The 13,563-nt window shown below is 56.5% G+C and overlaps 2 protein-coding genes and 1 long non-coding RNA gene across 5 annotated transcripts in view; 2 read left to right on the top strand and 1 right to left on the bottom strand.

Moving 5' to 3' along the window:
• Window positions 1-4,221, top strand: part of LOC137218496 (uncharacterized) — a 7,261-nt gene extending 3,040 nt beyond the window's left edge. Inside the window, exons 2-3 of the long non-coding RNA XR_010940723.1 lie at window positions 3,398-3,485; window positions 3,822-4,221. This is a non-coding gene — a long non-coding RNA (uncharacterized lncRNA). The remainder of the gene's footprint in view (window positions 1-3,397; window positions 3,486-3,821) is intronic.
• On the bottom strand, window positions 4,216-13,563 carry NCDN (neurochondrin). Of its 2 annotated transcripts, none has more exons than XM_067725455.1 (7): window positions 12,839-13,563; window positions 11,823-11,993; window positions 9,751-10,719; window positions 8,302-8,543; window positions 7,531-7,755; window positions 6,985-7,127; window positions 4,216-5,715 (listed from the first exon to the last, which is right to left on the bottom strand). In XM_067725455.1, the coding sequence occupies exons 1-7, from the start codon at window positions 12,869-12,871 to the stop codon at window positions 5,279-5,281; spliced, it is 2,220 nt and encodes a 739-aa protein (XP_067581556.1). In that variant the 5' UTR covers window positions 12,872-13,563; the 3' UTR covers window positions 4,216-5,278. The 2 variants fall into 2 exon arrangements, with proteins under 2 accessions (XP_067581556.1, XP_067581557.1); XM_067725456.1 differs by having other exon boundaries at window positions 11,823-11,963.
• Window positions 13,387-13,563, top strand: part of KIAA0319L (KIAA0319 like) — a 109,471-nt gene continuing 109,294 nt past the window's right edge. The window contains exon 1 of one of the 2 annotated variants that reach the window (XM_067725453.1): window positions 13,387-13,405. The gene's annotated coding sequence lies outside the window, so the exon portion shown is untranslated. Of the gene's footprint in view, window positions 13,515-13,563 lie in introns of both variants that reach the window. The other variant, XM_067725451.1, reaches the window with a different exon arrangement.

Genomic DNA, 13,563 nt, shown 5'->3' with positions numbered 1-13,563 from the left:
TGGCTGCTTTGGGTCTTAGTTGTGGCATGTGGGATCTTCGTTGAGGCATGCGGGCTTCTCTCTAGTTGTGGCGTGGGCCCCACAGCACACAGGCTCAATAGTTGTGGAGCGTGGGCTTAGTTGCCCCGCAGCATGTGGGATCTTAGTTCCCCAACCAGGGATCGAACCCACGTCCCCTGCATTGGAAGGTGGATTCTCAGCCACTGGACCATCAGGCAAGTCCCTCAGTCTCCTTTTCTATCTCCCCTCTTTTCACTCACATCCTTAAGGTCAGTTATTCATTCCCAGAGTTGCAGCTCTTGCCTTTTCTTCCTATCTACACTCTTCACTAGTGAGTTCATCCCCTCTCAAGACTTTAATGACTACCTGTCTGCTGTTATCTCCCAACCTTGTTATCTCCAGTCTGTATCTCTCACCAAAAATCCAGACCCATTGATGCACTTGCCAGCTGGATCTTTCCTCCAGACACCTTGTTGCAGCCATCTGAGACTTTCCAAGGCCCAAACTGAACTCAACATTTCCTCCACCCCCACCACCAACCCCAGCCTGCCTCTCCTCCTGTGTTCTATAGTTCTTTAAGTGGCACCACCATCCTTCAAATTAAGAAGAGCCATCCCAGCCTCTGTCCTTTCCCTCACCTCCATAAGCTAATCCTCATAGAGTGTTGTCATTTCTAATCCTTAAACATCTCTCTCCATCCTCTGTCAGCATCTTAAGCTACCATACTCTTCCTCATAGACCAGTAGTTCTCAAAGTGGACCAGCATCACCTACGACATCTGGGAACTTGTTAGAAGAACTTGCCAGTTCTTGGACCACACCCAGACCCACTGAATCAGTAACTCTGGGAGTGGGGCCCAGCCATTGCCTGTAAGGTGGCTCAGAAGCAAAGTCAAGTCTGAATACCACTGCCTAGACCATTGCAACAACCCCCCACCCCCAGATGGCCTCCTGCCTTCATTCATATCTCTTCTTCCACAAAAATGACTGGACCATGTTACCTCCTGACTAAAAACTCTCCTGTGGCTCCTCATGGCTCATCTTTGGGGAGAAAAATTTTAAACACTGTAACCAGCATTTTAGGCTCCTTGCAGCTGAACCTAATCTTCCTTTCCTGCCTCAGGAACCAGTTCACAAGAAGAAGATGAAAGGAGAAAGAGAAAATATGTCTAGTCTAGTGCTGGGCTTGGTACATGGCAGGTGCTCAGCAAACGCTCATTAAATAAATGACAAATGAATGAATGGATGAGTTTATGAATCCCTCAGCCTACTGAGGCATCCTTTAGGAAGCCTCCATGTGAACATGACCCTGGGTAGCTAGACATAGAACTCAGGTGTAATCTGGGGAGGTCACCTGATAAATGAATGATTTCACTTATGGCTACTAGGGAGATGGATGTTCTGCATGGTCTGCTGCTGCTTTGGGGGCTCCTCAAAGCTTCCGGGTCCTGTGCTTGCAGACTCTATTGCCCTTCTTGTTCACCAAGGGGCTCCTCACTTTCTGAGGCATGGAGGTGGGCATTGTTGGTTGCCCACTCTCTGGAACACATGCACACATGTGGAGCCCTGGAATGTGCACAGAGGTACATGTGCAGACACCCCTGGACACAGAGGGCACAGAGACACTTATGGGACACATGGGAACACAGGACATATATTGACACATAGGTACGCATGTTCAAACATACATGGGCTCCCATTTGGCATACTTGCTCTATTGCTCTTCTCCCAGGCTCAAATCTTCCCCTCTCTTTTCAAAAAGTGAGTTTGCATTGTTTTTTGGGTTTTTTAAAAAAATTAATTAATTAATCATATTTTTGGCTGCATTGGGTCTTTGTTGCTGCGCGCGGGCTTTCTTTGGTTGCGGAGAGAGGGCTTCTCATTGCAGTGGCTTCTCTTGTTGCAGAGCATGGGCTCTAGGCACGCGGGTCTCAGTAGTTGTGGCTCGCGGGCTCTAGAGCGCAGGCTCAGTAGTTGTGGCACACGGGCTTAGTTGCTCCGCGGCATGTGGGATCTTCCCGAACCAGGGCTCAAACCCGTGTCCCCTGCATTGGCAGGCGGGATCTTAACCACTGTGCCACCAGGAAAGCCCTGAGTTTGCGTTTGGACTTTATGTTAAGAAAAGTCTCAGGCCGGCCTCCTTTATTGTTGACACAGCCACTCCTCCCAGCCTTTGACAACCTTCTGCTCTGGGCCGGGATGTTTGCAGGGTGGGGGAAATCAGGCACAAGGAGATGCTGAGGCGCCACCTCGTGGTTAGATCTCACAACTGCAGCTCAGGTCCCCCTTTCTCCCTTGCTGCTGAATTACCAGGAGCAAACTTGGTCTTACCCTGCTAGCCTAGTCCCCTCCCCCATTCCAGAGCTGGCCACTCTCTGACCATCCCTCACCAAAGTACAGAGCTCAGTCTGCCTTGCATTTTGAGGCTTTATGCAGGGTTTTTCTTCCCCACCGCACAAGGGAGAGTACTTTGAGAGCAAGGACCAAGGGTAGTTGCCTTTGGCTTTGGGGCCCTTCTATTCTCTTTTCACTTCCCCAGATGATCTCAGTCGCTTCCCTGACTTTAAGGACCCCCTATACTGACAACTCCTAAATCTGTCACTTGCCCAGGCCTCTCTCTGAGTTCCAGACTGCAGAGAGCCACTTCCCCCTGGACATAAGCTATACGCATTCACCATTTACCAAAATGAGCTTATGTTTTACACAAACCTGTTTTTCTCTCAGTGTTCCCCGTGACAGTGAGTGGCCCCACTATCCAGTCACTGGCCCAGATCAGGAACCTGGGAGTCATCCTTCGCTCTTTATCCCTCTTCACTTCCAATTAATCACCAAGCCCAATTAGCTAACTCTGACCTATACTTTCTCCACCCTCACCGCCACTGGCTCAATTCAGACTTACTACCTCCTCTCCGAGCTCCCCGACTCAGTCATCCCTGTTGCAGCCGAAGTCATCTTTCTGAAATGCAAATGGATCACATTCCACCTGCTCAAAAATCCACAGTCTCAACATGACCCCACATCCAAACTGCTTAGCCTGGCACACCAGGAACTGTAAGATCTGGTCCTTGCTCACTGGTCCAACCTCATCTTCCACCACTCCCCACTTCACACTCTCCACTGTAGCAGTAATGACCTACTTGCAGTTCCCAAGCTGCGGTCTCTAGGCTTGTCTACCTGGCAAGCTCCTTCTCCCTTCAGGTCTCGCCGCAAATACTTCCTCCGAGTTTTCCTGGACTTACTCAGCCAGGCTGAGGGGCTCTTATGCTCCAGCCACACTTTATTCAGACTCCCCTGGAAGCAACTGCTTACACCTTTAGGAGCTGTCCTTCGCCTTGTCTGTTTCCTCTCTAGATTTTAAGCTGCTCGACAGGCAGGGTTTGTCTTTTCATATTTTTCAGGGATTTCAGGGACTTCATGCCGAGGACATGACTTTCAGTACATCCAATAGATAAATGAATGTTCCTGTCTATGCACAGCCAACCACAGGTAGGCACTTAGGATGTGCTCAACCAATGCTCGCAGGCTTGAGGGCCTAGGTAGAAAAGAGTCTGCAGAACCTGGGCCAGAGGCTGGTCTGGCTCCAGACTTACAGCTTTGGTTCAGGCCTGGTGAGGCCGTGGGTACTTGGGTCCAGTCTCCACCGAAGCTCTCAGACCCTTCCCCTTCTCACTTGGCATAGAACAGAAGTAAACAGCTGGTGGCCTGACAGTCACGTTTGGCCTGCAGCTGTTCTGTTGGGGTAGTACTGATTTAATTAAAAATATCCACACTCAAAATCAGATTTCACAGAAACACTAAGATTTCTGACTTCCCTTTAAACAGTGGAGGATGTGGCAGTGCCACTTGGCCAGAGTCTGCTGACGTGGAAGGGCGGAACTTCACTTGTACACAGGAGCACGAGCGCCCCCCCAGAGGCCTCGCCACATCAACATGTGAGTGTGTCACCTGACCTGGCAGTGAAGCGTGTGGGCTGAGAAGTTGGATGGCCCGCATGGAGCCTCGACTCTGGCACGTACTGGCTGTAACACCTCGAACAAATCACCTACCCCTGCTTGAGTGTCTTCACCTGGAGAATCAGGATGACGCTCGCTTCATTGGATACTTGGGAGGGCTGAATGAGAGGACACTTGTGAAGTGTGTTTCGCAGGGCATGTGTGCTGTGAGCTGCTGGGGCCTGGAAGGAAGAAGGTGCAGGACAGACCACACAGAAGCCATCTTGTCACCAATGAACATTTATTGAGTGTCCACATGTGCACAGCTTTGAACTGGGCGATCACAGAACGCACTGGGGGAGGGAAGGGGAGAGGGAAGCAAGGGATCAGGTTCATAAGAAAGGTAGTCCCTGCTGGAGCCGCCAGTCGCGTCTCTCTGCAGAGAGGAATCACAAGCAGGGATGGGAGTTAAAGCCAGGCACTAGGATGGTGATGGGGTGCAGTCACTAGGGAAACATGCGGATTCTGGGTAAGCATCCCTTCGGTTCCTGTCTCCAGCCAGGCCATATGGCACCAAGGGGACAGGGATCAGATGCTCAGGTGTCCAAGCAGGGAAAAGGGCAGGCAAAATAAATAACTCCCCAACCCTCATGGTCACTCTGCTGCAACACAACACAAAAGCTTAGAGACCAGGATCCAAGGGCTCCTGGGTCCCCTCAAGGAAGCTCAGGTGGAAGGCTTCCCGACCCCCCCACCAGGGCTGTCTGCCCCAGGTTGCCCTGGAAGGCTGAGGCAGTTCAGACCCTGGGTCACTGAAGTGATAGGAAGAATTGTGATGTCAACGGCCTGAGACCGCTCTCTGCCCAAGGGGGCCAAGGGCAAGAACCAAATGGCCAATTTAAAGGACGTGGACCTGGAAGTCCAGAGGGGCACCACAGTCTAGGGGAGCCCACGCCCTGGCCGGCAGGGCACATGGGCTGAAGCAGCCAGCTCCTGCCAGCCCTGTCCCATCTGGGGGCCTCCCTCCTGCGAGGGAGCCAGACATCGGGCACAATGACACCTAGTGCCGCCCTCCCTGCGGGCTGCTCCAACCTCCCCCGGCCTGGCGGGAACAGCCATGCTGATTTCCAAGCCAATCCCTGCCCCTGAGCGGGCCCAGGGGGCGTGACGCAGTTCCTTACACTTGAAGGATGGGCACCATGCCCTCACCCTCGGAAAAGCCAGAAAGCTGGGATGTTTAGCGGGGGGAAGTTGGGGGAGAGGGTCCAACTTGGGGGCTTCAGGGGAGATGCCTCCTCCCTCCTTCCCCTGCTGCCCGCCCCGGGTCTGTCCGCAGTGGATGCCCCCTCAGGGCTCTGCCAGGCATTGCTCCAGGGCGGCCATGTGGTAGTGGCTGGCCGTCTCCTCGCCTGCCTGCAGCCTCATGGCCTCCCGGCACAGCCGGTTGGCCCGTGCCAACTCAACCAGGACACCCTGATAGGCGGCTACCATTTCAGGCTTGACAGAGTTGGGGCTGACGCTGCCCAGCAGCTGGAGCAGCTCCTGTGGCCAGCGGGAGCGCAGGGCGGCGGGGGCCAGCCAGGGCAGCAGGGGCACGCAGCCTGTGAAGGCCTGCATGCCCAGGAACCAGAGCTCCTGGAGATCCGCCCAGATGCCCTCGTAGTCGGGGGACAGGGCCAGCACCGCCTGGTCTGAGCCAGGCGTGGCCCGTGCTACGTGGGATTGCGACAGGAAGAGGATGGCAGCTGCGAAGAAACCTCGGGACGCTGGTGTTCCCTGAAGAGCTGGAAGGCAAGGAGGGAGGGGGGCGTGAACGAGCTGCCTCACCAGCCCCTTCCCTTCCCGGTGGGCATACTCAGGAGCCGAAGCATAGCCTGGAATCAGCCTGCATGCGTTCAAACCCTCCCTCTGACTTCAGTGTGTGACCTTGGTGAATTCACTTTTCTGGGTCTTGTTTCTTCACTAGTAAAATGGGGCCAATAGTGCTAATCTTAGAACTCTGTCGTGAGAATGAAATGTAATAATCTTGGGACACTACCTCGTGGTCGGACCCTCCTGTAGTCTGAGTAGTGATGGGAGCTTCCGCTGGGCCTAGCACTTTATAGGCTGAGGAGGGTGCAGCAATTTGATTCTCAGGCCAGAAGAGGGTGCCAGAGGGGACCATGGGCTGGGGTCCAGGCTTGGCTCGCCTGCCTGCAGGGGTTCGCCCCCTGCACTGCAGATGCTTTCCCGAGGCTGTTAGGCTAACCTGGTGGCATTTGTGGGTGAACCAGCACTGTGGCTCTACTCAGCGGCTGTGGACATGCAGCCTGGATCTGAGGGAGCTCGGGGGCTAGAGGGAAGGGGGGAGCTCCTGGTCTACTGGGACGTGCTCCCCTTCCAGCTGCCAGGTACCCTACTGGGGCCCCCCCACACAGGGAACAGAGGCAGCTGAGGGTACAGGCTCATTACACCCTGTTCCCAGGCATCTGTGCCGCTCCTCCAACCAGACAGATGGGGTACAGGGAACAGGCAGGGACAGAGGGACCCAAGCAGACACCCACGGCCAAAGTGGGAGACACAGAGGGCTGGCAGGGGGCTGAAGCGGATGCCCCTCCCTACCGCATGCAGCCAGAGTGAGGTGGGAGGTGGGGAAGGTAAGTGCACAGGAGCACCGAAGCCTGTCACGAGGTGCGGTGCCGAGCACAGAAAAACCTCAATGGAGAAAAGTCATGTTTCTGACTCAAGGCCTGGGAGGGGGCGGCTCCACCTTGAAAACACAGAATTCAGATTCCTTGGGCTGCTGGGGATTCCAGGTGCTTAAGCCTGTGCCTCGGAGCGGGCCTGTACTTACACCCACCAGACCTTGCCTTAAAAGGCTTCAGAAGGAAGAAAACGTTATCATTTGGGGAAGAAGGGTGGGGTGGGGCGGGGGAGGGAGGCGCACTTCAGAGATTTCCTTGACTGGAAAATTCTGTTCAGAATTTCAGAAAAGGATGACTTATGCCCAGAACACAGCAGGTCCACCCAGGTCTTCTGCTTCCATCTGTTAGGACTGGGTCCCCAGGGCTTACCTGGAGAGGTGCTAAGGAGCCGGGCCATGAGGAGGCCCAGGGTGGCCACATTGGCAGCCAGAAGCAGCCTCCCCTGCTGCTGTACTAGCGCGGGCAGCGACGCCATCAGGGTGTTCATTAGAGAAGTGAAGCAGGCATCTCGCCTGGGGAGAAAGGGAGCGAAAGATGGGAGGCGGGAGATTAGTGGAGCCAGACCAAGTCCTGAGGAAAGCTGGGATGCTGGGCTCCCAGCTTTACCAGGCCAGGGTTTGGCAAGAAATTAGGCAGCAGGGTGAACAGTTAACTTTGGGCCCCATCCGTGGCATCTGGGGAGCAGAGACTGGGTTATGGCTGGAGCAGGTAGACATACATGCCCAGAGGGCTTCCACATATACCAAATCCACATATACCAAATCCCTGTGTGGGGTGGCTCTCTCTTCCATCCTGAGACCCTTTCATTCTAACACTAATAGGAACCCATGGGCACAGGGAAGCAAAGCAGGAGACCGAGATTTGGGGCAAGTTTGAGCAGGACCCCTGCTTCCTCCAATTCCTCCCCGGCCTCACTTGATCAGCCCCGGTGCAGTGACCACAAGGTTGAGGAAGATGTGACAGCAGGTCTGCAGGCTGATCTCCACGCTGTCGGGCAGCACTGAGGTGTCATGGCCAGGGGATGTGAGTTCCCACTGCTGCAGGAAGTACTTGCACAGAAGTGAGGGGGCCCCCTCCTTGATCAGGATCTCCCGGGGCCCATCTTCGACTGTCAGGTGGCACCAGCCGGGCAGGAGGAGCCTGGGGGTGTAGAAGGGACAGATGTGTGTGGGGAGAAATGAAGGCACCAGGATTCCCTTTTTGGGGGGGCACCCCATCTAAGAGAAAGGGAAGTAGAGGAGAAGGAAAACACATCTTTGTAGGCACTGCAGAAAGAGCACAGGCCTGGGCTCAAACTTGGGCTGTGAGTGTGGGTAAGTTACTTTAACCTCCTTTAGTCTCAGTTTCCTCATCCTGAAGATGTGGATGGGACTTCTGTCCTAGATTTGCTGCGTGGACCAAATGAGATCAAAATGGCAAAGGGTACAGTAAAATGCCTGGCAGGCAGCCGATGCTCAATGGCAGTACTCTCTTTGCAGAGTAACCTGGGGTTGGCAGGTGGGACTAGGAAGCCCAGGTGTCCTGAGGGAACAACCCCTCACCCCGCCCCCAACAAACAGAAATACTACCACACCTCAGGCCCCCGTCAGGAAGCCCGGCACAGCCCAGTTTGGGGAGAGGGGAGGTATCCGTGCTACTCCTTCCTTTAGCACATTCTGGCTGAACAGACCATAACTACAAACTCACCGGAGAGCATCCCCTGGCCAGGTGGGCCCCGGGGTGGTGGGGGAGATGGCCAAGGTGGCCACCTGCTGGGAGAGGTCATTGGCCTCCTCGGCCTCCTCGTAGAGGGTCTTGGCATAGCGGACGAGGAAGGGCAGCAGCTGGCAGACCTCCTTGCGCAGGGATGAGGTCTCTTCGGCCAGCCAGGCACCCAGGATCCGCACGGAAGCAAACACAAAGGGCTCCTTCTGCTTCTCTGGCCCCACCTGTTGCCAAAGGGCTCCCCTGAGATGGAGCAGGACCAGAGGACCTCCCCTGCCTGGCCAGCATGCCGGCCAGGCTAGGAATAACACAAGTGGAAGGGAATGCTGGCCTGTGAGCCCTGCAAAGGCAGGCCCTGTGTACCCAGAAGCCAGCGCATGGTTGGGACACACTCAACCGGGGGCTGGCACAGAGCAGGCCCTCAGGGCATGCCTGCTGAGGGAACTGGACTTTGGACAACATGCCCCTGCACTCGCTGGAACTCAGCCTCTAAAGCATCTCAAGGCTAGAAGGAGACCCACAGGTCCAAAGCTAAGAAAACACTCCCTCTACAGTGGCTCTGACCTGGGGTGGGAGGCCAGGAGAGAAGCCCCACTTTGGGCTAAATCAGAAAGAATGAGACAATGGGAGCTTGGCACGGTGTGTGGGGTATGCGGCTGGAGCAGGCTACTAAAGAGACCGGAGTGTTGGGCTTCCCTGGTGGCGCAGTGGTTGAGAGTCCGCCTGCCAATGCAGGGGACACTGTTCGTGCCCCAGTCTGGGAAGATCCCACATGCCGCAGAGCGGCTGGGCCCGTGAGCCATGGCCGCTGAGCCTGCGCATCCGGAGCACAGGCTCCGCAACGGGAGAGACCACAACAGTGAGAGGTCCGCGTACCGCAAAAAAAAAAAAAAAAAAAAAAAAAAAAGAGACCGGAGTGCTGAAGGAACCCCTGCAGGACAGGAGAGCTGGACTCTCAGGCAGGAGGGATGTTGGGACAGGTGATCAAATGGAGTTAGCAGACCCTCCACAGAGGACAGGAAGCAGGCAGCCCTGCTCCTTTTCCCTGTACTGCTACAAGTTTGTATGTGTATGTGTGTAAGGCCATGCTGTAGACTGAACAGAACAGACTGCTTCACTTTCGTGTGTGTGGACCGGGGGGAGGGTTGTGAGTAGGAGGTTTCTGTGTTGTGTGTGTGCGTGTGTGTACTGTGATGGGAGTGCACATATGGCGTGTGGTATAGTGCTTGTGTGGAGGCTCAGGGAGGGAGAGGGAGGCTTGGCCACACACTACTCCCTGGAGTGCTGCAGGATCAGCCCTCCGTAGGTAGGTAGGTACGTCTTCTCTGTCTCCCCATACACCCAGCTTCGGGGTTTCACTTCCCCCTTTCCCTTGCCTTCTGGCTCCCCCTCCCACACTGGGCCCCCTCGGGTGGGGCACTGCACCCTCACCTGCTGCAGGTAGTGGATGACAGACCCGATGGCCTCCTTCATGACGCTCACAAGTTGCACCTTCTGTGGCTCCTTAAGCAGTGACTGCTCACAGCGGGTGCACTCCTGGATCCCCAACTCCATGAGGGCATAGCAAGCGGTCACCACATCCTCTTTCACCTCTGTGCCTGTCTCCTCCAGTGCCAGCCGCACCTCCACGCATGCCAGATTCACCAGCAGGGCCAGGAATTTGCTCCCGGAGTTGCCCGCTGGGATCCAGTCGGAGCCGCAGGCGTGCGCCAGGCGGGCTGCCAGCTTCAGTGCTGGGTTGCGCTGCCAGGAGCTCAGCTTGCTGCCCAGGATCCGTGCCAGCCCGGCCTGCAGATCCCGGAGGCATTCAGAGGGCACAGTTGTTGGGGGCAGAAAGAGGGGCAGCAGCTGGCAGAGCTCAAACTTGCTGGCATCCTCGGCTTTCTGGAAATCTTCGCTGAGGCCCCGCAAAACAGCCAGCAGGTCAGGCTCCCCCTCTTTCCAGCACTGTGTCTCAGCAGCGGCCAACAGCCCCACCAGGAGTGCCAGGGCCTGGTCAAAGCCATAACCATGCCCCAGGTATGCCTGACACAGGGCAGACACGGTGCCACCGGCAATGAGGTGTCGGGGCCCACGAGGTGTGCCTGCCACAGCTGTCAGGCACTGGTAGGTGTCATCAATCATGGAACGGCGGGCAGCATCGTCAGGGTCCCCCCGGGCTGTGAGGAAGGTGCTAAGGATGGGGATCTTGTTCAGGACCTGGGGATGGGCAGCTAGTTCAGGGTCACTGCAGAAGCAGGCCAGCAGGGCCACACCCAAGGCCCGGAGAACATGGTCGGGGCAGCCATCCGGTGCCTCCTTGGTAGTCAGGAGACGATTGGGGAAGGTGAAGCCGACAGCATCAAAGATCCGCCGCCTAGTTTTGGCATCGATGTCACCTGCTTTGACTGCCTTGGTCACCTAAGGGAGGTATATGCTATCAGCAGGATGAAAGGAAGGGGTGGCAAAGACTGTCCCCGCACTCTGGGGGTTGACCATTAGCAGGACTAGGTTATATAACAAGATTCACTCTGGGGTCAGGAGGTCTCCCAGAGATCACTTCATCCAGCTCCTTCCTTCTCCCCAGAGGCAGACAGGTGTGACCTCTGGGATCCCTCATCTGTGATCCCTGTGGAAGGGAGGTCAGGTCCTCCTCAACTACTCACTCTACTGTTTCATTACCTGGTTAGTTGGGAAGTTCTTCCTGATGTCTAAGCTAAATTCTTCCTGATGTCCAACACATCCTGAGTTGGAAGAGGCTTAGAACTCAGTGTTTAAAATTCTCCAAGGATTTGGGGTCTCTCCCTAATTGCTCTCTCCAAAGAAGTCTCTGATCCACTCCTGCCACCTTCTCAGGGGAAATGGCTCCTGTGTCTCGCTGCTCTGCCTGTCAAAACATTTCCCCTTACATTTCACCTAAACACCTCCTCTGCTGCAGTGTGAGCCCTTGACTCTGGAGCCTTCTCCCTGTTGCCATGGCAAACAAGCAGGCTGTACTCCCTCCTCCCTTCACCCCCCCCCACCCCTTCCCAGCACTGCAGCTCCTGTTCTGCTGTCCCCAGCTTGGGTTCCTCCAGGGCTAAGCCCCGAACCAGATCCTTCACCCGCAACCTACATACGCATCCTGGCCATCCCCTAGGACCCCTTCCCAGTCACTTCCAGTCTGCTACTCTCTCCACCTCCAGAACAAACATCCCCAGCCCTCAGGTATTCTGCACTAGTTACTACCTGCTGCTGCAACCCTATGAGTCAGCTCCCATCTGCTCTGGGACGCCCCAGAGAGCAGACCCACTCAGCTTCCTCCAAGGCTCCTAGGGCCACAAGCTTTATTCACCCCCATTCTCCCCTTTGCTCCCATACGCAGCGGAGCAAAAATGAGTCCACAGGTAGGTGCCTTGGGCCTTCTTTGGTGCCTCCAGGGTTACCAACACCACCTATATATCCTTGGGGACTTGTTGACCTCATTCCTAGGGAGCCCAACCACCCAGCCCTTCCCACCTCCCAACTGTCAGTCAGTTCCTTACTAGCAGCAGGGCTGCAAACTGCTCGCTGTCATTCTTGGCCTCACGGAGGGCTCCCAGGTAGCGCTCCAGGGTGGGGTTTCGGCCCTCTGCCTGGTTCAGAGCTGGCTCGCAATCCGAGGCCATGATGCCCGCCTTGCCCAACTGTGAACACAAGAGGGACTGAGCATCCCTCTGCAGAGGAGGGGTGGGAGTGGAGGAGGGAGTGGAGGAGGGAGGGAGGGAGGGATTAGCACAGAGGGAGGGGAGGATCAGAAGGGATGGACTCCTCAGGACTGACCTCCCTTGGGGGAGCCCCTTTAAGGGGCTGGACCCTCAAGTCCTTAGGGATGAAGAAGGGACCCTGGTCCAAGGTCACCTCCGGAAAGTGGGAAAGAAGGACCATGCATCCTGCTGCTCAGCTGGACAGCTCTCCACACCAGTCTCCTGGGGGTGGGAGGGGGCTGGCCCCACTGCTCAGCTGCTCCCTGGCACCAGAGGCCAGGTTTTGTTTCCCTCCACCAGGCGTACAGGGAGGGAGTGGTGAGGACAGACAGGGAGGAATGGAGACATACACGGGTGAAGTTCGATTATCCGGACTCAGGCTGGCATGAGGGAAAAGGGCATCCTAGGTTTCCTTTCCCCTCCCTTCTTCAGGAGAGACAGGAGACAAGCTTCAGCAGAAGGGAGGAAGCAAGGTGCTAACCCGGGAAAGCTCAGAGGGCCCTCTGGAGACCCCATCCCTCCAGCCAGGGCTCTCAGTCGCCCCCGCAGGCTCCTTGCCTCCTCTCCTTTCCCTCCCTCGGGCAGAAGCTGCAGCAGCGGAGCAGCAGAAGCAGCAGCAGAATTAACCCCTTGCGCTCCCTCTCCTCACCCTCCCCGCCCGGCTACCAGCCTGTGGACGCCGGCAGGGGCTGGAGAAGCAAGAAGGGGTCCCGGGTAGCTCCCAGGACAACGGAGACTCCAAAAGCCGGATAATCGAAGAGGGGCAGCTGAGATGGGGAGATGAGAAGGGAAGGAGGGTTCCTGACGGTCACCACCTGTCCCGCCGCAGCCAGGTCACAACACGACATTGATGAAGTCACGACAGGGCGGCGATGAGATCACACTTCACGATGGCGCGGTTATGTCACGGAGAGATCACGGCAAAATCACGACATGGGACAGCCCCCAAAGATGACAGAGCAAATTTTTAAAAAAGATATAGCTATATATTGAGAAGGGCTGTGGCAAAATGGAGTCTCGACAAGGCACGATGATGTCGCGATATGGCGCGATGGAGTCGCGATAGGGTCCCCGGGGTGTGTCGGCATCGATAGGCGCCGGCTCGGAGTGGCCCCGGCTGGGATGTAAGGGAGGGCTTGAAGGGGGCTGAGCTCACCAGGCTGCGGCCCCGAGCAGCGAAGTCTTCTCCGAGCGCGGTGCTCCGGGAGCCTGGGGCCGCTGCTCACGCCGCGTTGCCCACTCCCGGCTCCAGGCTGCTGCAGCTCCACCCCCACCCCCGCAGCGCTCTCGGCCAATCCGCGGCGGCCTCACTCCAGGCTCTAGCCAATGGCACAGCTGGGCGCTAAGCCGTAGTGGGTGCTGCCGTTGCCGCCATCTTGCTTGTGGGTATTGCCAGAGTCTGGGGCCTGGGGCTCGCGCAGGGCGGGCGAAGGTGCAGACCGCTTCTGGAGAGCGGGAGGCGACAGCCTGGGGACGCAGGTTCCTTCGCTCGTGCGTAGTTCTACCCCCCAGCACTACCCCTCCTCCCCCTCGGGCTCGC

The sequence above is a fragment of the Pseudorca crassidens genome, chromosome 2 (assembly GCF_039906515.1).
Source record: "Pseudorca crassidens isolate mPseCra1 chromosome 2, mPseCra1.hap1, whole genome shotgun sequence".
NCBI lineage: Eukaryota > Metazoa > Chordata > Mammalia > Artiodactyla > Delphinidae > Pseudorca > Pseudorca crassidens.
This window is presented reverse-complemented; position numbering and strand designations above follow the sequence as displayed.